The 21,220-nt window shown below is 39.7% G+C and overlaps 1 protein-coding gene across 1 annotated transcript in view; it reads left to right on the plus strand.

The window, feature by feature from the left end:
* GALNTL6 (polypeptide N-acetylgalactosaminyltransferase like 6) overlaps nucleotides 1-21,220 on the plus strand; it is a gene marked incomplete at both ends in the record, with an annotated part of 1,121,308 nt that overhangs the window by 939,897 nt on the left and 160,191 nt on the right. The window contains 2 exons of the mRNA XM_080928910.1: nucleotides 16,576-16,761; nucleotides 20,671-20,854. Coding sequence (XP_080785036.1) covers nucleotides 16,576-16,761; nucleotides 20,671-20,854 — 370 coding nt within the window. The remainder of the gene's footprint in view (nucleotides 1-16,575; nucleotides 16,762-20,670; nucleotides 20,855-21,220) is intronic.

Below are 21,220 nucleotides of genomic sequence, written 5' to 3' on the forward strand. Positions count from 1 at the left end.
AAAAATTATTAGAGGTTAACTTAGGATAGATCTACCCTTAAATGCTGCTATGATTTAAGGAGAAATCATAGGTTTAGATTGAAATGATGTTTTTTTTCCTTTTTCTACCAACACAATAGTCAATGTATTATTATTATTATTATTATTATTATTATTATTATTATTATTATTATTATTATTTTATATTCAATTTCTAGTCATGTTCTTATCACATTAGTCACTTCTAGAAACTATATCATGGAACCATGATTAAATTTTATACTTTCAGTTTTTATTGGGAAGGAAGAAAGAAGTTTTTATTGAAGAAAGGGCCAATTGTCTAAAGCATACATTGACATCAGTGTTTTCATACAAATTCATCATTTAAAACCCCTGCATATACTCCAAGAGACCTTAATGAAGTCAGAATCTCCTAGAAGAACAGAAACAATGTAACATGTGTGACTGTAAAAATAATTTATGAAATCAACTCAGAGGCGGGATAGCCCTGTAATGGCCATCTGCACTCTGGACAACCCCAAAACTCAGAAGCTGCCCTGTTGAAAGAAGGTGGCAGCCTCAGAGCAGTATGAGAGAGAGAGGTGAAGGGAGAGAGGGAGAAAAGGAGGGAGGGAAAGAGGGAGGAAGGGAGGGAGAAAGGAAGAGAGGGAGGGAGGGAATTGCCAAAAACCAACTTTGGCACCAGAGGGTAAACTGTGGCAGGCAGCCATTGGGGGAATCAGTGCTTAGAGCCACTGTTTGGGCAGGGGGTGGATCCAGATTTCTACAGGGGCTACTGCCAAAGGCAGCCAGCAATTAGAGAAATAACTCAGCAGACATTTTTTCTTATGGAGCAAAGCTTAATTTACTTAGGCTGGCACTCCCTGTGGCCAGCAGAAAAACTATAGATTCTTTTAACTCCTTGGGACCAGTAAAAAAGAAAAGGAAAGAGAGGACACACACACACACACACACAATAAATGGATGAAGCAAAAGACAGAGTCCAATAACTTCATACACACAAATATATTCAGACAGACATATAAACATGCATACAGACAGACACATAGACAAACACAAACACACACACACACACACACACACACACACACACTCACTCACAAATAGAATAGTTAGAGTAAAGCCCCAGAAAGTAGGTTCCAAACATATATACATAGTATAGGTAGATGGGGCAAACTCGATCACACACCCAGACAAACTTTACATAAATACATAAATACACACAGTTGATGAGAAGAACAGTGTTCCAGCCCCCACTCACACAAACTTTGCACATATACATACATACATACTGTTGATGGACGGAAGGAATAATGTTCCAGTCCCCATGCACACAAACCTTACACATACACATAGTTAATAGATGCTCTGAACCTCATATTTTATTCTTCCTTCCGTAACTTATATATCCCAGCAAAATCTTTCAAGCAGTATAAAATTACAAGGTGATTACATTTTAGTTTTCTTCTAGGAATGATTATGAAAGAAAATAATATATTTTCCAATACTTTTACAAAAAATAACATTACATCTTTAAGGTTAAAGAAAAAGTAAAGAAAACAAATTCCCAAATAGCCACATACATTTGTAACTCAGTAACTTGTTATAGATTAACAAAGTGTAAGCAAGCAAGTTTTCTCAGCCAGTTTCTTTTACTGGCACACATTAAATTGTGGGTTCGAGGAAAGGAGCAATTATTTTATTATTTCTCTTGAAAATAATCTTGTGAAAATCTTAAAAGTATCATATAAACCTTTTATATAAAAATCAGTTATATCTAAATCCTCAAAATTCACAATTACTCATCAGCAGTTCTTAATAAATCATATCAAGAAGCTGTAGGCAAAAATGGATATAAGAAATTAATTATCTAGCAAGCAGCTAAAAGGGTCAGACGCAGATACTAGCACCCAACCAATGGACAGAAGCCCGGGACCGCTGTGGTTGAATTGGGAAAAAGCTGGAAGAAGCTGAAAAAGAAGGGTGACCCCATAGGAAGTACACCAGTCTCAACTAACCTGAACCTCTGAGAACCTGAGAGCGTATGTCAGCTGATCTGAGGGCCGCGACACATATACGGCAGAGGGCTGCCTGCTCTGGCCTCAGTGGGAGAAGACACACCTAACCCTTGGGAGACTTGAGGCCCCATGGAGTGGGGTAGCCTGGTAGACTGGTGGTGGGGAGGTGGGGCATCCTCTTGGAGACTGGGAGAGGTATGTGATGGGAAGCAGTTGTGGGGGGCAGACCGGGAGGGGTATGCAGTGGACTGTAAAAGAAGAACTAAAGAATAAACATAATTTTAAAAAAAAATCAATTATCATCAACCCAGCCCCAGTGAGCATCACGTCAGCCAGTGCTGCCACTGGTCTTGTTTCCTCACTATAAAACATTTCTCACTTAACTGATAAGAGTGTGCCTTTCTGAATTTCAAATGGCTCCCTAAGATTTTCTATATCACAGCAAGTGGATCTTACTAGCTCCACCCAGCTTCACTCACAATTTTATTTTTCCAGATGTTTTCTAAGGCTGGTGGTCCTTGCTGACAATCCACATGTCTAAGTTCTTCCCATCCGTCTGCTCCAGCAGCGGTGCCTGAAGGAGATCAAGCATTAGCATCGTGAATGCCGGAGACACTGCCCAGTGAGGGACTGGAAGCCCCCGTAGAGCTTTCATAGAATTCTTAGATTAAGAGGGCGGTGAGGGCAGCAGGCAGAGCAGAACTCCACAACAGCATCACGTCCTCAGGGCACAGAGTCCTCGGGCTGTGCACACGGATGCTCACCCATGGCTGTGGTAACCCGTGGATGGCATTCCATGAGTTCTAAAGCCATTCGCCATTCCTCCTGCATGGCCAACTACAGAGGATAAAGCTTAAACGTAAATATGTGCGAAGATCAGTTGTCCCTGAAATAGCTTTGAGAGTCCTAACTTCAGAATACTGTATGATATTCACGGTCTTTTCTGAACCAGAGTCAGTCAGGCTGGAAGACAAGAGAGAAGAAAAAGATTGCCTGTTAAACCAAAAGGCCGTCGTCAGTGTGAGATTGGAAAAGGTAACATTTCAATGACAGATGAAGCAGGGGACTCTGCAGGCATGTCTCCCTATGGCCTTGAGGCAGAATAATCACTTGGTGAATCATTAGGGGTTTTCTCCTGGAGCCCTATCTTAGAGAGATCATCAGCAAAGGTCAGCTGACCTTTCATCACACTTTTGCTCTGATTTCTACAATGCCTAATTTTTAAGGCAGTAAATTCATCTGTGATCAGCAAAGACAATGAGAAAGTGACATTGGGGTGGCTTCACAGCAAACACAGAACAGAGGAAAATCAAATATTCTAAATGCAGAGATAAACTTTCTAACGAGGATACACTTCACGCCTTGGCTAGTTACATGACAGGTCCTACCTAGTCCAGACACTCGGGACTTACATGTGAGGAAAAACAGCCAGGCCTTGATCTCATGAAGACTTGATCTTAGTAGAGAAAACGATTTTTAAAAAATCAAAAATAAAAATGTGTGATATGTAAAATACAAGAATTAGCAAGGGTGCGCTGGGACCAGAGGACAGAAAGTGATGGAGTTCCAAGAGATGCTCTGTAAAGGTTGATGTGAGTGCAACGGAAAAAGACACGTTTCTTTCTTTTAATTTATTTATTACTTTACTTCCCAATATCAGCCCCTTCCTCCATGCGCTCCTTCACACAGACACTACCCCATTCCTCCCCTTTCTTCTCTGAGAAGGGGGAGTCCCCCTCTGTGTATCGACTCCCCACTGTACCTCCAGCACCCATAATGACACTGCAGGACTAGGAGCCTCCCACCGAGGCCAAACAAGGTGGACCAGTTAGGGGAATGGGATACACAAGCAGGCAGGCAACAGATTCAGGAACGGCCCCCACTCCACTAGTTAGGGGCCTCACATGAAGACCGGGCTGTTCGTCTGCTACACGTGTGCCGGGTGGGCAGGGAAGAAGGTATTTCTCGGTCCCTTCTCAGAGAAGAATGGGCTGCTCCATCTAGAGCGAGATAACTCATCGCCTGTTACCTGCTCTGTTAAGAACAGACTTGGACTCCCCGGAGCTTATGCCTCCTGTATGTGGGGTTTTGTTGGTGTTTCTTCTAATTTATTCCCTTTCCAGCTGAGGAAACCCCGGGTCTTTGGAAATTAGTTCTAATCCATTAAGATTACAAGTGATCGATGGCCTTGCTTTGCGGGATGTCACAGTTATTTAAGGGAACCTCAGTTCTACTGTGCTTCAGTTCATAGTTCCATATAGGAGTGGGCAGGGAGAATTGAGTGTCGTAACTTTTCCAGGAAGAAAAATATCAATAATTCCATAACAGGATGAACTAGAGAGATCATCGTTCAAGAAATATAAACAAACTAAAACCGTGCCTGAACTGCACAGCTATCATCGCTTACTGTCTGCCAGGCAGGGCAGACAGACTGCTTTCAGGACTACCAGAAAACCAGATGGGAAGCTGAAAGCACTGCCCAAAAGCAAACAGCTCCTCTAGGGCTAAACCCAATAGCCAAAAGCATTGAGCAATCCCTAAATCACCCATCCCAGACTGGTGGCTATTTGCTTTTGCCTTAAACAAAAATGCCCTAGGAACAGGAAAGGGAAAACAGTAAGATTGCTAAAGGCACTAGTTAGGAAATCCTGGTGTGCAAAATTCTGGGGATGAGTGGTTTTCAATACACAGTCTCTCGCATACAGTTGTTCTATCCACAGATGTGTTGGATGTGTTGTTCGACTTATGAAATATCAGTGTGAATCTTTGTGAATTTTTACGGATGTGCTGGTGCATGCTTTCATAGTACGCACTGTGGAGGCTGGGACACGAAATCTCTGAGTTCTAAGGCAGCCCACCCTTCATAGTAAGATCTTGTCTGAAGAAGAAACTTTTTTACATTATCATCACTAAGGGAAAAAGAGAAATTACTGCCTATTTTAGTGTTTGATTTTTCTTGTGGCTTCCTTTTAAATTCACGTAATGGCATAGTTTAGAGTTATTTCCTAAGAGCCTGCCCAAGTAGGCTTGTTATTGAGTTGGTTGTTCTGTTTTTCATTGTGACTATAGGATGAGGTGACACCTCAGGACCACGTATCTCCACCTTCTTGTTACTTGATCCCTAAGACAAGCTCTTCTCTGATGAATCTATAAAAATCTGACTCCTGATTCAACCTCCAGTATCCTTCATTTGCACAATTCACCTGCCATCCATCTGTATTAATCATAGAGTAATCGAGCTTTATTAGGACACATCATTCCATGTGAATATTCACTGCAGTGCAATTGATGGGGATTGCAATCCTGGAGTCTGCAAACAGGGTCCTCATTTTCCCAGCATCCTCCCTGCTGCTGCTTTGTGCATATCTGTTACTTTCCTTTACTCACAGGTTGTTCAACATGGAGCATTGAGTTTTAGTATCAAGCTAGATGCCTGTTAACTTTTAGAGTCATCAGGTAGATTTGTAATACCTTTTGGTGTGCAATTGTTTCTTCTCATGCTAAATGCAATACAGAGAGAGACTAACCTAAGACCCAAAGCAAGAATATGGCCTAATGCACACTCTGAATGGCAGGCAGAAATAATATACAGTTATTGGCGAAAAGAAGTCTCTACTGGAAGAGAAGCTTTTGCAAAATGCTAGCTTGTCAGCCCCCAAACTTCTTTCTATTTGCAGAATGCTGACTACTTACAGTCTCCCCAATAGGTAAAATTGGTCAAATGTAAAAATAATCCTGGGACTGTGGGAGGTACATCATTAACAGAGGAAGTATTTATCATTACTGAGGCTCCAGGAGATTTGGCCATTTAGATGAAGATGAAGGGGGCCAAACAAAAACATTACAATGGAAAACAAGTTTCTGGACTATCAGTAGAGGAGACAGAGTGGGACCCTTTGTTTTGCTTGTCAAACCATTGATAGACTGTAAAACTCCTACTGCTGGCTTATACTCTGCTTCTTATGTTCAGAGCCAATTCTTGCTTTGGCAGATGCTTGGCATGTTTTAGACATATGATTTATTGCCTCATTTAATCAAGACTGTGCAGAAAACAATGATCTCTCTCTCTCTTTGCAAATTACAAATTAGCCACCTTTCACTTATTCTTAGTGACAGAAATGTGCGTGCGCGCGTACGTGTGTGTGTGTGTGTGTGTGTGTGTGTGTGTGTGTTCTCCAAAGAATGCCATTACCATTTATTTATTGCTTAGTAAGAAATTTAAATGGCTTTCATTCCTTCTGCCAGCTCAAGAAAGAGAAATTTATGCAATACTGTAGAATATAAATGCAGCCAGCCTGCATCACTGTTTTTCAGAGTTTATTGTCATGGGTGGTGGGGGGAGAGGGCCCAGCAGCTTCAAGTGCTAATGAATGGCTCTACTGTGGAGGTTATTGGCAATTTAAGGACCACACCACTTCATTTTGCTTCCCATTTTGCAAATCTATTTTACATACATTTCGGTAATTTCTTCTGAAGTTTGGGGGAGCTCTGGCTTGACCATGAAAGAATCCCATGTACCAAGCAAGTTCAGCCGAATTTCCTGAAAATAATATTACCCATTTAAAAATGACTCTCCAGACATTGATTAAGTGGAAATAAAGTGCATGTGGCCAGTGGTGGGTTGTTGTCTTACCTGGGGAGAAAAAATGGCTTTCGAGAGTTCAGCAGTAAATAGGCAATTCGTTCTGACATAACAAGGGAGAGTGATATTAACAGCCAGAGGTCACAAAAGGCAGAGATGGAAAAGACCTATTAGATCACTTTCTCCATTCCCTGAAGAAGAGGGCCAAATTATATTTCATACTGCTTTGTCCAGTTTGGCTTTCAATTACTCAAGGCAGAGGCTTTCACTGCTTCATACATTTTCCAGGATCTTTATCTTGCCATATGACCCCTGCCTTACTGGGTCTAGTGGCAAAGTCTGAATCTCTCAGTCACAATTAACCCTACAGGGCGGTCACAGAAGTACTTTTGTTCACAATGAGACCTCTCTGCCTCAGAATGAATTTTCTCTTCTTTCAATAATATTCAAAACCATTTCCTGCACAATCCCTGGCTTTGTCCTCGTCGCTCTTCGTCTGTGTTAAGTTCCCTCGAACATCTTTTTACTCACAGAATAAATGAGAGATGCTTCTATCACAAGAGTCCCTTTGAAACTAAATTAGTGCCTATTTCCCAAGGAAAATGATCGAGGTATCTAGGGCAATGCTGTTCCTGCCGACACCAAAGAACATCCTCAATAAATAAAGGGAATAACTTCAAGAGGGAAGGAGGGCAGTGCAGGCCTAATAACTCCCCAAAGCCTGCTGCTGCAAAAGGGAGTGAAGAACAGGACAGAAGCAGGGCAATCCTATGGAGAGAGGGGGCTGGCTTTGAAGAGAAGGAGAGTAATTCAGAAGAACAAGTAACAGCAGGACTCTAGGGGAGTTCCCCCTTGGAGCAGACGAGAAACGTGGGGCTGTGGGAATCCACAACCTCATAAGGTGCATGGATAATTCATTCATTTTCCAGCATGGATAGTTCATTCATCTTCTGAGGAGGGAAGAAAGAGGATGTAAAGAGATACTGATGGCTTGTCACTTTGGTCCAAGTTCCTTTTTAATAGAAAGTGGAGGGTAGTCCCATCTTTAATTTTTGCATCTGCTTTCTGGGTTGTCGGGACAGCTATCTCTGAGAACGCCTATGTTAGTGTGTGGAAGCAGCTCCTGTTGGGTTTTGATCTAGCAATTTCTAAGTTTGGGGTTTTAACAAATTAAGGAGTTTCTGCATGAAAACAACAACAGTGTAACAGACACTTCCTGAAGCACAAATGGCCAATAAAATTGTGAAAAGTAATGCTGCTATTGCCATCAGGGAAGTCCATATCAAATCTTACCAAAAGTCGCCCCAACAACTGTTACTGAGTAACTGATTATTTAACAGATACAGGTAAAGCTGCCACAAGAGGAACCTTGTATGTTGTGACATAAATGTGCATTAGTTCACTCTCTGGAAAGTACTATGAAGGTTCCAAGGATACTAAGAATTGAGTTAGAATATGTTAGAGTTCTCACATATACATACATACAAATACAGTCAAACAGGTCAAGTCAATATACAATGGGGGTATATAAATACCCAGTTTACTGAGGCACTATTCAAAATAGCCAAGTTGACAAATCAGTCTAGGTGTCCATGAACTGACGGATGGTTACAAACGCTGCTGAGTATACACAAGAGGAACTTCTTCAGCTACGAAGAAGAACAAACTCATGACATCTTAAGAAAAGTGAATGGAGCTAGCATGGAGGTACCTGTCTTTCTCAGTAGCCAGCCTAGTAACTTACAGTGCTATGGGAGCTAGTAATTAAGCAGATGTCACCCTTCATGATACCAGCTTGATTTCTCATAGTCCTGTGACAAAAACAAAATGTGGGGTCTTCAGTAATAGGGTCTTACTCCCACATTCCAGTGAGCAGACAAGTACAATGGCAGTAGCTATATTATTTGGGGAGATCCCTTGGATCCCCAAGACCAACAGTGTGAAAGGAGATAACCTACACCTGGCTCTTGAGTTTTTGTTTAATTATCAGTTGTTTCCAAAAAGAATTACCACACATGCGCTACCCCTGAGTTGTAGAAACTTCAATTAAACTATGTATTGGTTGTATGGTTGCTTTCACATCAAGGTAGCAATTTCTTTAAGCTCTGTCTTTCCAATACCTGGTGTTGATGTGTGAGTGGGGAAGCAGGGGTGATTCCAATAAACTAGTTCTCCGGGACTTGCTGGGGTCAAGGTGGCTGTGTAAATGCTTGGGTGAGGACTTCGGACAGAAGACTGGGCAGACATGAGATTTCTAAACACTGATGGTCGTTGGCAAAGTACGAAAACTTGTAGAATGCAAGGAAGAAGAGAACTTGTCACCAGCATCTGTGGATACAGCGGGCTGCTAAGGCTGGGTCCCAGGTAAAGCTGCATAGGGAAGAGAAACAGGAAATACCGAACTTGGCAATCAAGCCAGCAAATGTCTCACTGTGCATTTTAAGGCTTAAAACATTCCAGGCATTATTTTGCTGTCTGACACTAGGAAAAATTTAAATGACCTGATACTCACTGTCCTCATTTATTAGTAAGGATGATTTTCCTTGCCCATAAATTATGAAAATTAAATAATTAGCACATGAATGCATATTAGAATAGTGTCTGGCATTCTTGCAAGCACTCAGTTTCTGTAGACGTGTTTATTATGTTCATCCATTATGCTGTCATATACTGTTGGTTATTATTCAGGAATCTGAGGCTCAGCTTTGGGCCTTTCAATCTTCTTATTTATAAATTCTGAGCCAGGACAAAAATCTTGTGTGGTCCCTTTCCTTTCCCTTCCTTAATAGGGTTATCAAGAAATGGAACAATTCCTGGAGAGGACATATCATTAGCAGCTCAATTTTCTTCAACAAGGGCAGACAAACCATTTCCTCCATGCCTCCTTCAATATCGCAGTACAAGAAGATCTAAGCACTGGGAGTTTCCGTGGCCTTGAAAACAGGACCAATCCCCAGGTCTTTAATTTAGTTCTGCTCTCGAGTAAATTGAAATTTTGACACAGCATTTTTTCTCACACCAACTGCTTAGTGGCATCCTTTTTGATTTATCTTTATTTACCGTGGAGTCAAGCCAAATCCCTGAGGTCTCTGGAGTTTTCTGGTACTTATTGGTAACAATATTCAATCACCAGATCGAACGTTAATTTGTTATCATAGTCAGTGTAACTCTATCCAGGTAGCATCCCAGCCCTGTGATTCTATTCTGAAAACTAGATTCTTCAGAGAAGACAGATGAGAGGGACGCCAGCCTTTCCTATAGAAGCTTATGTATTTCCCATGCAAAGCCACAGGTGTTTTTCAGGAAATGCGGAGGTTCACAGTTCCCATCTGATATCTCCACTGCTGTTATATAGAAGTTTTCTTGGTTTTGTTAACTGTGTCACCAACATTTATGTATCCTAAATAGACGAAATTAATTTATACTTTCTCAAGTACCTTGACTTGGATTTTGATCATGTTAATTTTTTTTAGGTATTTTATAAACCCCTTGATTTCCAAATGTCCCATGTATCTTGCTACTGTGATCTGTACACTTGCATTCCTTGATTGGCTGTGACATCGTAGCTCATTGATGCTGCTCATAATTCCTTGCAATTGTGTGACACATGGCTTCCATTCCTGGTCCACACTTTGTCATAGGAAAACAAGTAACACAAAATCTAAGAAAACTCACGAGAAAATAATTGTTTTGATGAGGAAAATAATGCTCTCGCAATTTTTTTTTAAATGTTATTATAAGAAACCACAAAAGGCCCAGTTTTGAATGTGTATATAACAGGTACAAATAAACCATCTATTAGCATCAGCTTTACTGTAGTAATACAAAAAAAAAAAATCAGTTTGAGAATCACATAATGTGGTGTTAGGCAAACCACAATGTAGAGACATTGAAATTCCTATAAACTTGTGAAACTTAATAAGATTTTACCTCCGAGGACTTTAGAAAGCAGAAGCAGAAATAAAGTTGCTACTCTAGATACATTATTTTTGTTAAAGTCATTTTTTTCTTTATGCCTTATATCTAAAGATAGATAATCCTGCAAAGTAAGATTTGAGGAGAGTCTTAATAACAAGTGAAATTCCAGAAAGATAAGAATTGTGTTTCTTAGAATCATTAGAAGATGAGGAGATATTTAGAAGACACATTCCTAAAAACAGAGATTAACGTTAAAAACCTAATTAGATTCAAAGATAAAGTTGATAAGAGTCACAAGATGAATGAAGACCATCTATCTAAGATGGGAGGAAGGAAGGTGGACCCAGAGGATTTGTCATAGACAAGGAGGGCATTTTATATTAACTCTGTTGTAGTAAGAAGTATATTTTCAAATAATCTGCTACTTGAGCATCTTTTGAAAATTCTGGAATCTTCCTTATTAATTATTTTAATCTGAAGCTTTAATTTTTATATCATTTCTTATTTTGATAGATACACTCTATATTGAAAGTATTTTGCAAACATCTAGACTTTTTTTTACAGAATAACTATTACTTGGTAGTAGCTTTCCTCTGTGTGTAATTAAAATTGTTTAAAGTCACAATGTACACAGAGTTATGTGGATTTTAAAGCTACGTGAAAACCTTTGTGTGCTGCTGGTGGGAATTGAAAGTGGTGTGCTTACTATGGAAAAGTAGCAATATGGTGGGTCTTCAAAACATGAATACTAGAGTTGTAAGTGACCCAGGTCTTCTGCATCTGCAGCAACCTCAGCCACAAAGGACAAAAGGTGGAAGTCATCCAAATAGTCACCAACTGAAGCATTGGTAACAAAAATGTATAATATAGACAAATTGAATATCATATTTTATTTTATAGAATGGATAAAGAGTCTGAGAGTATAGGATGCTTACCTGGTGATGCCCAGGGTTCTTCACTTCTTCCAGCATAGAAAATTGTTTCATGATAGACAGGTAGATGGATGGATGGATAGGTGGACAGATGGATGGGTGGGTGAATGGATAGATGGACGGAGAAAGGGGAGAGAGAGAGAGAGGGAGAGAGAAATTATAACACATACTACAGAGTGAGTGAACTATGAGGATATTGTACTGAGTTAAGCAAGACAATCATCAAACCAATCACCTTATGACTCTATTTCTTAGTCATCTATAATTGTCAAACATAAAAACAGAAAGTAAAACAGTGGTTTCCCAGGGATGGGAAGAGGAAATGTAGTCACTTCCTGTTTTACTGGAAGAAAAAAAAAACTTGTAGAGATTGCATCCATCAAAACCTGAAGATTGCACTTTAAATTACTTAGCTATTAAGCTTGGTTGGATGTGCTTTATAATTTTAGCTAGAACGGGTAAAATTAAAAGGCCGTGCATAAGCATATGTGAATTTGTTCTACCATGTTAACAGTGATTCAAATATAGTATTGTATTGGGCTTTGTTCTTTTAAATTAGAAGGTTACATTGGGGTAGCCAGAGGGTTCGATAGTAAGAACATTTAATCATGAAGATTGGAGCTTGGATCCAAGTGCATAAGTCAGGTGACTCACAAACACTCTATCTCCAGCTAAATGGCTCCATGGGTACCCGTGTACACATGTGCATGTGCACACACAAACATACATAGCAACACAAGCACGTATACATAAATAAATGAATCTCTTTTAAAAACTGCACTGGTATAGTTTTGCAAAATTAAAATGCTTTTATTCAGGGCTCTACTGAAAGCTCCACTGTTAGAACATGGTTGAGCTTCCAGGGTACCGACTTGCAAGTCACAGCCGTCTGTGACTCCGCTCTGAGGAGATCTGATGCCTTCGTCAAGCCTCTGAGGGAATTGTATGCATATAGTATAGAAGCTTAACACAATAATAATGATTATAATAGTTTTTGTGGTGATTACAAAATGCAGCCTCATTGGCCTAATTCTGACATTTTTCATGATCTAACAGTATGACAGTAACTGGTTTGGACCTCTGACTTTGCCCTCCTTGTTGTAAGTCATTGAAATTTCAACCCTTGAACTGGATTATAAGTGGAAAATATTTTCCTAATCTACTGAAATAAGGAGAATATTTAAGTACAAATCTAGAACTGAATTATTAAAAAGAAGATACGTTTATTGCATGAAGATGTGTCACTTTTTCACAGATTAATAGCATTTTAAAAATGCTTCATAGAAAAATAAACTTCTGCAATTTACCCATTTTCCACTGACAGCTGTTCCCCCTGTTTGTGCCAACAAATACAGCAACAGAATGAATTAAGTGAATACAGGACTTCAAGGAAATGAAAAGGTCACAGCGTAGGTTAATATCAATAGAACAACTATAAGCTACAAATGATGCTGATTTCTTCATTTTTATATAAAAGCTTAGGGGATGCCACTTTCAACTGTGAATTATATGAGAAATACGTGTAGTCACAGACAAAGCTTATCTTTAAATAGCTCTTGAGAATGTTCTGAGAAAAGAGTAAATGGTGCTTAAATGGTCCCATTGTATGGTGTGTCTAGTACCTTATCAATAATTGAAGTAAGAAATACACGAATTAAATTTATAATAAATGAGCTGCAGTAAATTACATTGTAAACACACTGCATATTTTAGAAAATCAGTTTTTACATTCTTGTCAAAATGCCAAAACATTTTTCTATAAAGTAATAACCTACTACATTCCCTGTAAAACACATTGTAAGATTATATACTCTTCCCTTAGTTATCCATGGCTGTGAGGAAATGCCCGGATCAGAAGCAGCTTAGTAAGGAAAAGTTTCTTTCACTTTACAGTTTAGATCATCACATGGAGTGAAGTCAGGGCCAGCAGGGCCGATATGCATGCTACTTTCAACAAAAAAGGACTTGGGACCAGTTCAACAAAAGCTAGGTTAGAGCTGGTATGAATTAGTCTACCATGGGAAATTACACATTCGCTTCCTCTAGAGTTCTCTGTGCCTTAGTACTAATGCCAAGTGTGTAAGAACTGCCAGCTACACTGTTTAGGAATCTACTGTTGTAACGTCTTCATGACTATGTGTCAAGAATGATGAAGAATCTGAGGTTTGCAGAGTCACAAGTTACTTTCCCATTGTCAAGCAGATAGACAGGGTTTGTGACATTCTAAGCCCTGTAATAATGGATTTTATTACACAACAAGCAGTTTTTACCTTTCAGTCTTTCTCTGCATATCTATAATCAGAGTAAATCAGAAAGAGATGCAACATGAAGAAGCCAAGACTGTTACAAATCCTATAACAATTATAGTCTTACATAACCAGCAATATAAGTAACAGGAAGAGTACCACAGCACTCCCATCCCCCACGTTGCTTAGAAGTGATACAGGTGTGTGGCTGAATTCCTACACAAGCAGTTTTTGCATTTGTTTACTGTTTTGTTATTATTTATTATTGTTGCTGTTTCTTGAAAATTTATATATGTATATAAAAATATATTAAAATCTCCCTCTGATCCCTGTCAAACTCTTCTTGCATCTACAAGTTCCTGTCCTTCCTTTATAATATTTTTTTTTGTTTTGTGATCCAGCATTCTGTACCAGGTCCATATATGTAACCATAGATCTAGAATTACCCACTAGAGTCTGGTGGTGATGCCCCCAGACAATTTTGTTTTGGTTTATTTGTCCAGGATGAGACAAGCCACCTTGGTCTTTTGTATTTTGTACTAATTTAGGATTTGTCTTTTTTTTTTTTTTTTTTTTTTTTTTTTTTTTTTTTTTTTGCTTTTCAAATTCTGTGCAGAATCATGTCACAATTATTAATCCTACCAACCCATGACCATGCAGGCTTTCCACTGAGATTCTATATAGCTTATTGAGCTGTTCCTTTCCAGCATTTTTGTTTTTTGGATTTTGGGTTTTTGTCAGCAATATTATCACTGCATTGGGCTCTATTTTTGTGCCTTGGATTAACTGTCCCATTTGTCTCTTTGTTTTTATCTCTTGAAAAATAGCCATGTCTTTCTTGAGTTGCTTGAATTTACTTATAATCATTCTTTTGAATTCTCTTCCTAGAAGTTCTCCCAAGAAATTTTCTTACTGTCATTATTATAGGATTAATGTTTTATGGAAGTCTTGACTTCTCAGGCTGTCTTTGTCTCTGGAATGTTTACTCCGGTTAGAGATACGCAGAAACAGACTGAAAATCAATAAATAATAACATATTTTGTTCTAAAACATTTTTGGTGGCTATTAAGCTACACTTGTCAGAAATTTCAGAAAAAATATCCTTATAGTATCTGTCTTAATTTGGGTTCCCACTGCTATGGTGAAACACCATGACCAAAAACAACTTGTGAAGGAAAAAAAGTATTTTACCCATATTTCTCTAGAGCAGTTCATCATCAAACACACTGAGGGAAGGAACTCAAACAGGGCAGAAAAAGGGAGGCAGGAACTAATGCAAAGCCATGGATGGGTGCTGCTTACTGGCTTGCTCTCTATGGCTTGCTCACCTTGGCTTGCGCTCCATGACTTGCTCTGGCTGCTTTCTTATAGAATCTAAGATTGTTATAAAACCTAACCTATAGATCACCAGCCCAAGGTCGTTCCACAGACAATGGAGTTGACTTGGCCCTTCCCCATCAATTGCTACTTAAGAAAATGCCCTACAGCCAAACATTAGATGGAACTCTTCTGAGAATTTGCAGAACCAACTCTTGTGCAAGAGTTGGTGAAAAGATTGACAGACCCATAGAGAATAGGAATTTCACAAGAAGACCAATAGTGTCAACTAACCTGGACCCTTGGGGACTAGCAAGAACTAAGCCACCAACCAACGAGCACATATGAGCTGGACCTAGCCCCCATACCCCTAAAACACAACATATATAGTAGACATTCAGCTTCATCTTCATACTGCTTCCAAACAATGGGAGCAGGGGCTGTCCTTGACGCTGCTGCCTACTTGTGGATCCTGTTTCTCAGAGTAGAAGAAGAGGAATAGGGAGGGGCTGTATTGGGATATGGGAAGAGAGGAGGCTGTAATCAGGATATAAAGCAAATAAAAAATGGGAGAAAGCCCTACAGGCTTGTCTTCAGTCTGATCTTATGGGGGCATTAATTGAGGTTCCCTCCTCTCAGATGACTTTAGCTTGTGTCAAGTTGTCATAAAAATGAGAGTTATCCATGGAGTAGTAACAACAGAATAAAAATATAAAATTACATATCCCACAGAAATAATCAAATGTACCCATCTGCATTTTGAAAAATTGAAAGACTGGTATAATTTTAAAACCAATAGAAATTATCATATCATATAAATAGGGGTTTTAAATTTTATTTTATTTCCACAGTTAGCTTCTAATTAAGGAAGAAACATGTCCAATTTTGAAAAATGAAAATGATTTCCAAATCTTAGATAGCAGCATTCAAAATGAGCATGTAGGATTTCTTTTGCCTTTCTTTTCCCCGTCTATTTCAACACCAAGTAAGTCACATTTCCAGTTCAAATTAGAAGCCAGAACTGGGTTTAATTCTCAATTTTCTATTATCCTGTATAGCAGGGAGCTGGGTGGTTCTTACTCATTTGACAGATATTTTCCTGTCTTGTTTCATATGCACCACTAGGCCCAGGAAAGAACAGGCAAAACTTTGCTACATCTCCCTTGTCAGGAAAAGCCCATGTGCCAGGATGTTCACCTGATTTTGCACAACAGGAACTAGAAAGCCAATGCCCATCTTGGTAAGAGCTAGCCAGAATTAACATGGTAGCCACTGGCCAACATTAACTGCATGACTGAGCTCTGCTGTTTCAGTACTGTTGTCCACTGAATTCAAAAAGTAACATTTGTAGTTTATGAAGCTTTTGGGTAAATAAAAATACAGAAACCCCTAGGCATCAAATCGTATCCGTATCTTCCTCCAAATGAGGAGCGCAGAAGTATAGGCTTTGTAAATGTTCCACTTGAATTCACCATTCACACATGCTCTATGCACAGCATCCAGAAAGGATTCTGCTGTGACTAATGTTTGGCATTCTTCCTGTGTATTTTCTTCCTTCCTAGAACACTTGAAGGATAAATTAGAAGATTACATGGCTCGGTTTCCCAAAGTGAGAATTGTACGCACCAAGAAAAGGGAAGGACTCATCCGGACCCGACTCCTGGGAGCTTCTGTGGCCAGAGGCGAGGTGCTGACCTTCCTGGACTCCCATTGTGAGGTCAATGTGAACTGGCTGCCCCCTCTCCTCAGTGAGTATACATGTCACCATTAATCTCAGAGGGGGTCACTGGACCTGGGAACATAGGGAACTTGGCCCTGTGGATAGGGTGCAAAGTTTTTTCTGTAAGTGTTGCACTCAACAAAGGCTTGAGTTTGACCTGTATCTGACTCACTGCTGATCACAAATAAGAATAACGGAACAACTCTATTATATAGCATTTCAGATAGTACCAACAGCAATCTAGTTAACACTAACATGGTTTCTATTTTACCATGCCTCTTCTCTCATTGAAGTAAATTTACTGGGTAAATACTAAAGTAATAAAAAGCATCCTCAAAATTTTTAGTCATCTCATAATTACAATGAGATCAAATATACATACACATGAATACACATAAACACAACAATGATCACAGGACTGTTAAAAATTAAAAATTATTCCACCTCAGGATATAATAATTAAAGTAATTTGCCATATTTTTAAGATTTATAATGCCATTGTCCTTTTGTTTTTCTTCCTACTCCTGGTACTATCCTATATCCTTAAATGTATAACCCTCTGGATCACGCGCAGACCCACTGAGCTGCTGTTCCGGTCATGATATGTCTTAAATGCTCACTGATGGAGAAGAGAAGGAAGGAAGCCATACCATGTCACATCTCACTGAACCACTAGAGCCATAAGCAAGGTGGACATGTTACAGCTTGAAATTTGAGCTCTGGTTCAATTCAAGCCTCCAAATTGTTTTTCTGTTAGTTTACAACGTCAGATAGAAAACACCCATTGATCCTAAGAAAGAAATTGCATCCCTAAAAATATTCTCAGTAGGAAATCCTAGTACATATATTGCCCTTCTTTCTTATTCTCTTCAATGTCTCCAAAGGAAGTTTAGTGTGATTGTATCCCTGGCTTCAGAAATAATGCCTGTGGCAACCACCTTTATGACAACCCCCTTACAAAGACAGCTCTGCTGTTGACAAGTGTGTGCGATTTCAGCTTCAACCAGCCACACTCCACCAGCAAACAAGAGAGGGGACAGAGTGAAAACCATGTGGGATGTAAACCACAACACCCAGCAGTTAACACCCTCTACCCCATCACCCGGTCCGTATACCTCAACTGCCCAGACTTCTTCATCAACAGAATCCCAATGCTCCAACAGCTAGAGGCTCTTCACAGCCACTAATTAAAAATGCTTTTTGTTCGAGGACAAAGCTAGATTTCCCTCATACTGAATCTGGCCTGTATGCTGCTGAATGCTCAAACAAGTCAGCAAAAGGCTGGACTTCTGTTAGAACCAAAGCAGTCCCTAAATGTCAATTGTCAAATCTCTGATTGTTCTCTAGGACTCACAGGGATGAAACTGAGGGTGGGGAAGTGGGGAGAGAGAGAGAGTAAGCACTGCCCACAGCCCACTCTTTCTCATTAAAGCATTTCATTTCCTGTGAGCTAGATGGATAAGAAATGATTCCAGCTTGGGGATGCTATCTTGGTTTTTTTCCCCGCATCAGTATCCTGATACATCATCCAAAATAAAGAAACAGGAGGAGCCACATAGCTTCTTGGTTCATTTTTCACCTTGGGGATTACACCTGAATTTCAATTTCCTATTGAGTCTGTTTGTTTGATCGCTGGAAATTGAAATGTAGGCACAAGCCTTGGATGAAAAATTAGTCGTGCGGCGTTCACCCCAAGCCAATGCAGCTGGGTAAGAACTGAAAGGAAATTTGAAGGGAACGTTGACAGTTAATTTAACAGACTCATTCTCTTTGGATCACCTTGGGACTCCTTGTTGGTCAAGGAACTTGTAAATCAAGCTGATTCTGAATGTGATGGAAGAAAGTCATTGAAACCGTACCACTAAAAACCTGCAGAGGTGATGGACAAAGTGTTTTCAACCAGACTCTGATAGTCAGCTCCTCTGGGACAATGCCACTTAGATAAAACCAAAGCTCATAAGAAGGCTTGCCCTGGTGAGACTGGGGCTCAGAGAGACCATAGGGAAGGTTACCTTGAAACACTGTATCTGTTATCTAAGTGTCAAATTATCTGGCAGTAAGATAAATAGACTCCCCAGGCTGTCTGAGGCTCCCAGGGGTCACAGTGTCTGAAAATGCCTCCTTTTCCACATCCCAGCATTCTGTATCCCCTGACCACTGTTCATTCTGTAAAAGAACTTGTAAAAGACTATGGGACTTAGTTATTTATTATAGTTTTTTGGTTTTTTAGGTTTTTTGTTTTTGTTTTGTTTTGTTTTGTTTTTTGTTTTTTTTTTTGTTTGTTTGTTTGTTTTGTTTGTTTTGGTTTGGTTTGGTTTTGCTCCATTCCTAACTTCTATGATGTTTGTGGAATTGCTCTCTATAGTAGCCTCACAACCTAAGAAAAAATGAGTGGCCTATTTGTATTACTCAGTAGATAATTATTCCAACAAAAATGAATGAATGAATGAACATGTATAAAAGCAAGAGAAATGCCCTATGGGATTATTTTTGTCTTCCCACACAGTGTTTTATCAGTGTGATAAAAATATCACCTGTTATTATAGCCAATAAAATCTTTTGCTTCCTGCCCTATACACCATAAGTAGAAACATCCACAGTAAATGGACAGTTTGCACACTGTAAAAGTGGGTTTCATACACATTACATGGGTGTCAGGATCTCTGAAAAAAATACACAGAAAAAAAACCAATTCCCATTTTATTTCTAAATGATATCTTTTGTTTAATGCCACATGCCACATCCAAAGGTCTTCCAAATAACAAGAGAGCAGGTGTTCATACTTAAACATCCTGCCTGTCAGACAGCAGTGTTGTAGTAAATTGATTAAGTTCGTGTTCTTAAAGGAGGAGAAAAAAAGATACTTCACATGTTGCTATTCTACATGTACCAAAATAAAAAAAATAAAAATAAAAAAAAAAAAAAAAAAAAAAAAAAAAAAAAAAAAAAACGCCAGTTTCCGGCAGAGCCTGTTAATTCAATACCAATAAAAGTGCCTGGGTAGAAAAGCAAGCTTCGAGAACCAGGAAGAAAAAGAGGAGCCACCTGTCTGTAGGACAAGCGCCATGGCAACCTAGAAAGGCAGGTTTGGGAGTTGGGGTTAAGCAGGGGGTACATCTTTATTATTATCCCCCAAAGCTGAGTCGTCCCTGACAAGTTGACTTCTCTGAGCTCAGTTTCCCTACATTGAAATAGGATGACCACAGCCACTTTTCAGGAATAGTGGGAGTATTAGGAAGAGCTTGAATATGAATCATCCTGTAACTGCTTGGGGGATTTTACAGCCGCGTCCTAGCAACAGTACTGTGTTCTTTAATTTAATGGGGGGAAGATGAAATCTGTATAATATTGATAAATAGTCTCTGTCTTGAAGTATAGTGGCTCAAGAAATTCTACTTCAAACTTGACAGCAAGGGATTTTATATATGATCTGCTGTCATTAGCGGGGGGGGGGGGGGGGGGGCAGCCATCATGACTGTTTTATGATTAGATGCTATAAAAACCACGAAGTTTAAATATTTACATTTTGGAGCCTTCAGAAAGCAGGCCCGCATTTTCTCAGCAGGCTTTAGCTGTATGCTTGGAGGAGCACAAGTACTGTTTATACTCTGTGCATGTTGGAGGCACGTTAAAATGACAGATTGGGGACAGGTCAGAGCAAAAATGTGACAGAGTCGAGCTAAATGGGCTTCTGCAAGTCTCTCTGGGACATAACTTTCTTAAAGGGAAATATAACAAGTCTAATTGTACCTAATCACTGTCCCATCATGTTAAGGCTGAGGCTCAGTGATTCCTGCAAAGTGCTCTAATGACGACAAGGAGGCGCCAGGGCTGCAAGTGTTATGCGTTAAAAGGAGCTGTAGGCTGCTCTTTGCCGGAAAATGATAGATGACCTAGGCAGGCATGTCATTTCCTATTTTGTGCTTTCATTTTTCAGACCAAATTGCACTAAACCACAAAACCATCGTGTGCCCCATGATCGATGTCATTGACCACAATCACTTTGGGTATGAGGCACAAGCTGGGGATGCCATGCGAGGAGCCTTCGACTGGGAAATGTACTACAAAAGAATCCCCATCCCTCCAGAGCTCCAGAGGGCCGATCCCAGCGAGCCTTTTGAGTGAGTAGCAGTTGAGGGAGGGGGGAAGGGAGAGAGGGCAGATAACAGGTGATGTTTCTAGCACATCAAACTCAGGACCCCTGAGGACAGTTATCTCTGATGAAATGTACTAAGACAGGTGCTAACAGTATGCAAAATACCATAGAAAGGTCAGACCTATAAGCTATAAAAGATTAAAATTACATGCTATGCTAAATACACAAATCACCATCTTAAATGCTGCCAAGCAGTAGGAAAAATGTGTGTGGATGAAAAGAATCAGAAACATGGACCCTTTAAATTAAAAATGCAAGGAGAATGCATGCTCCGCTTAAGATACTCTCCCCTAAGAGACTGTTGGAATTAACAGTTTGTTCTTTGATTGAG

The sequence above is a fragment of the Micromys minutus genome (assembly GCF_963924665.1).
Source record: "Micromys minutus genome assembly, chromosome: 14".
NCBI classification, from domain to species: Eukaryota; Metazoa; Chordata; class Mammalia; order Rodentia; family Muridae; genus Micromys; species Micromys minutus.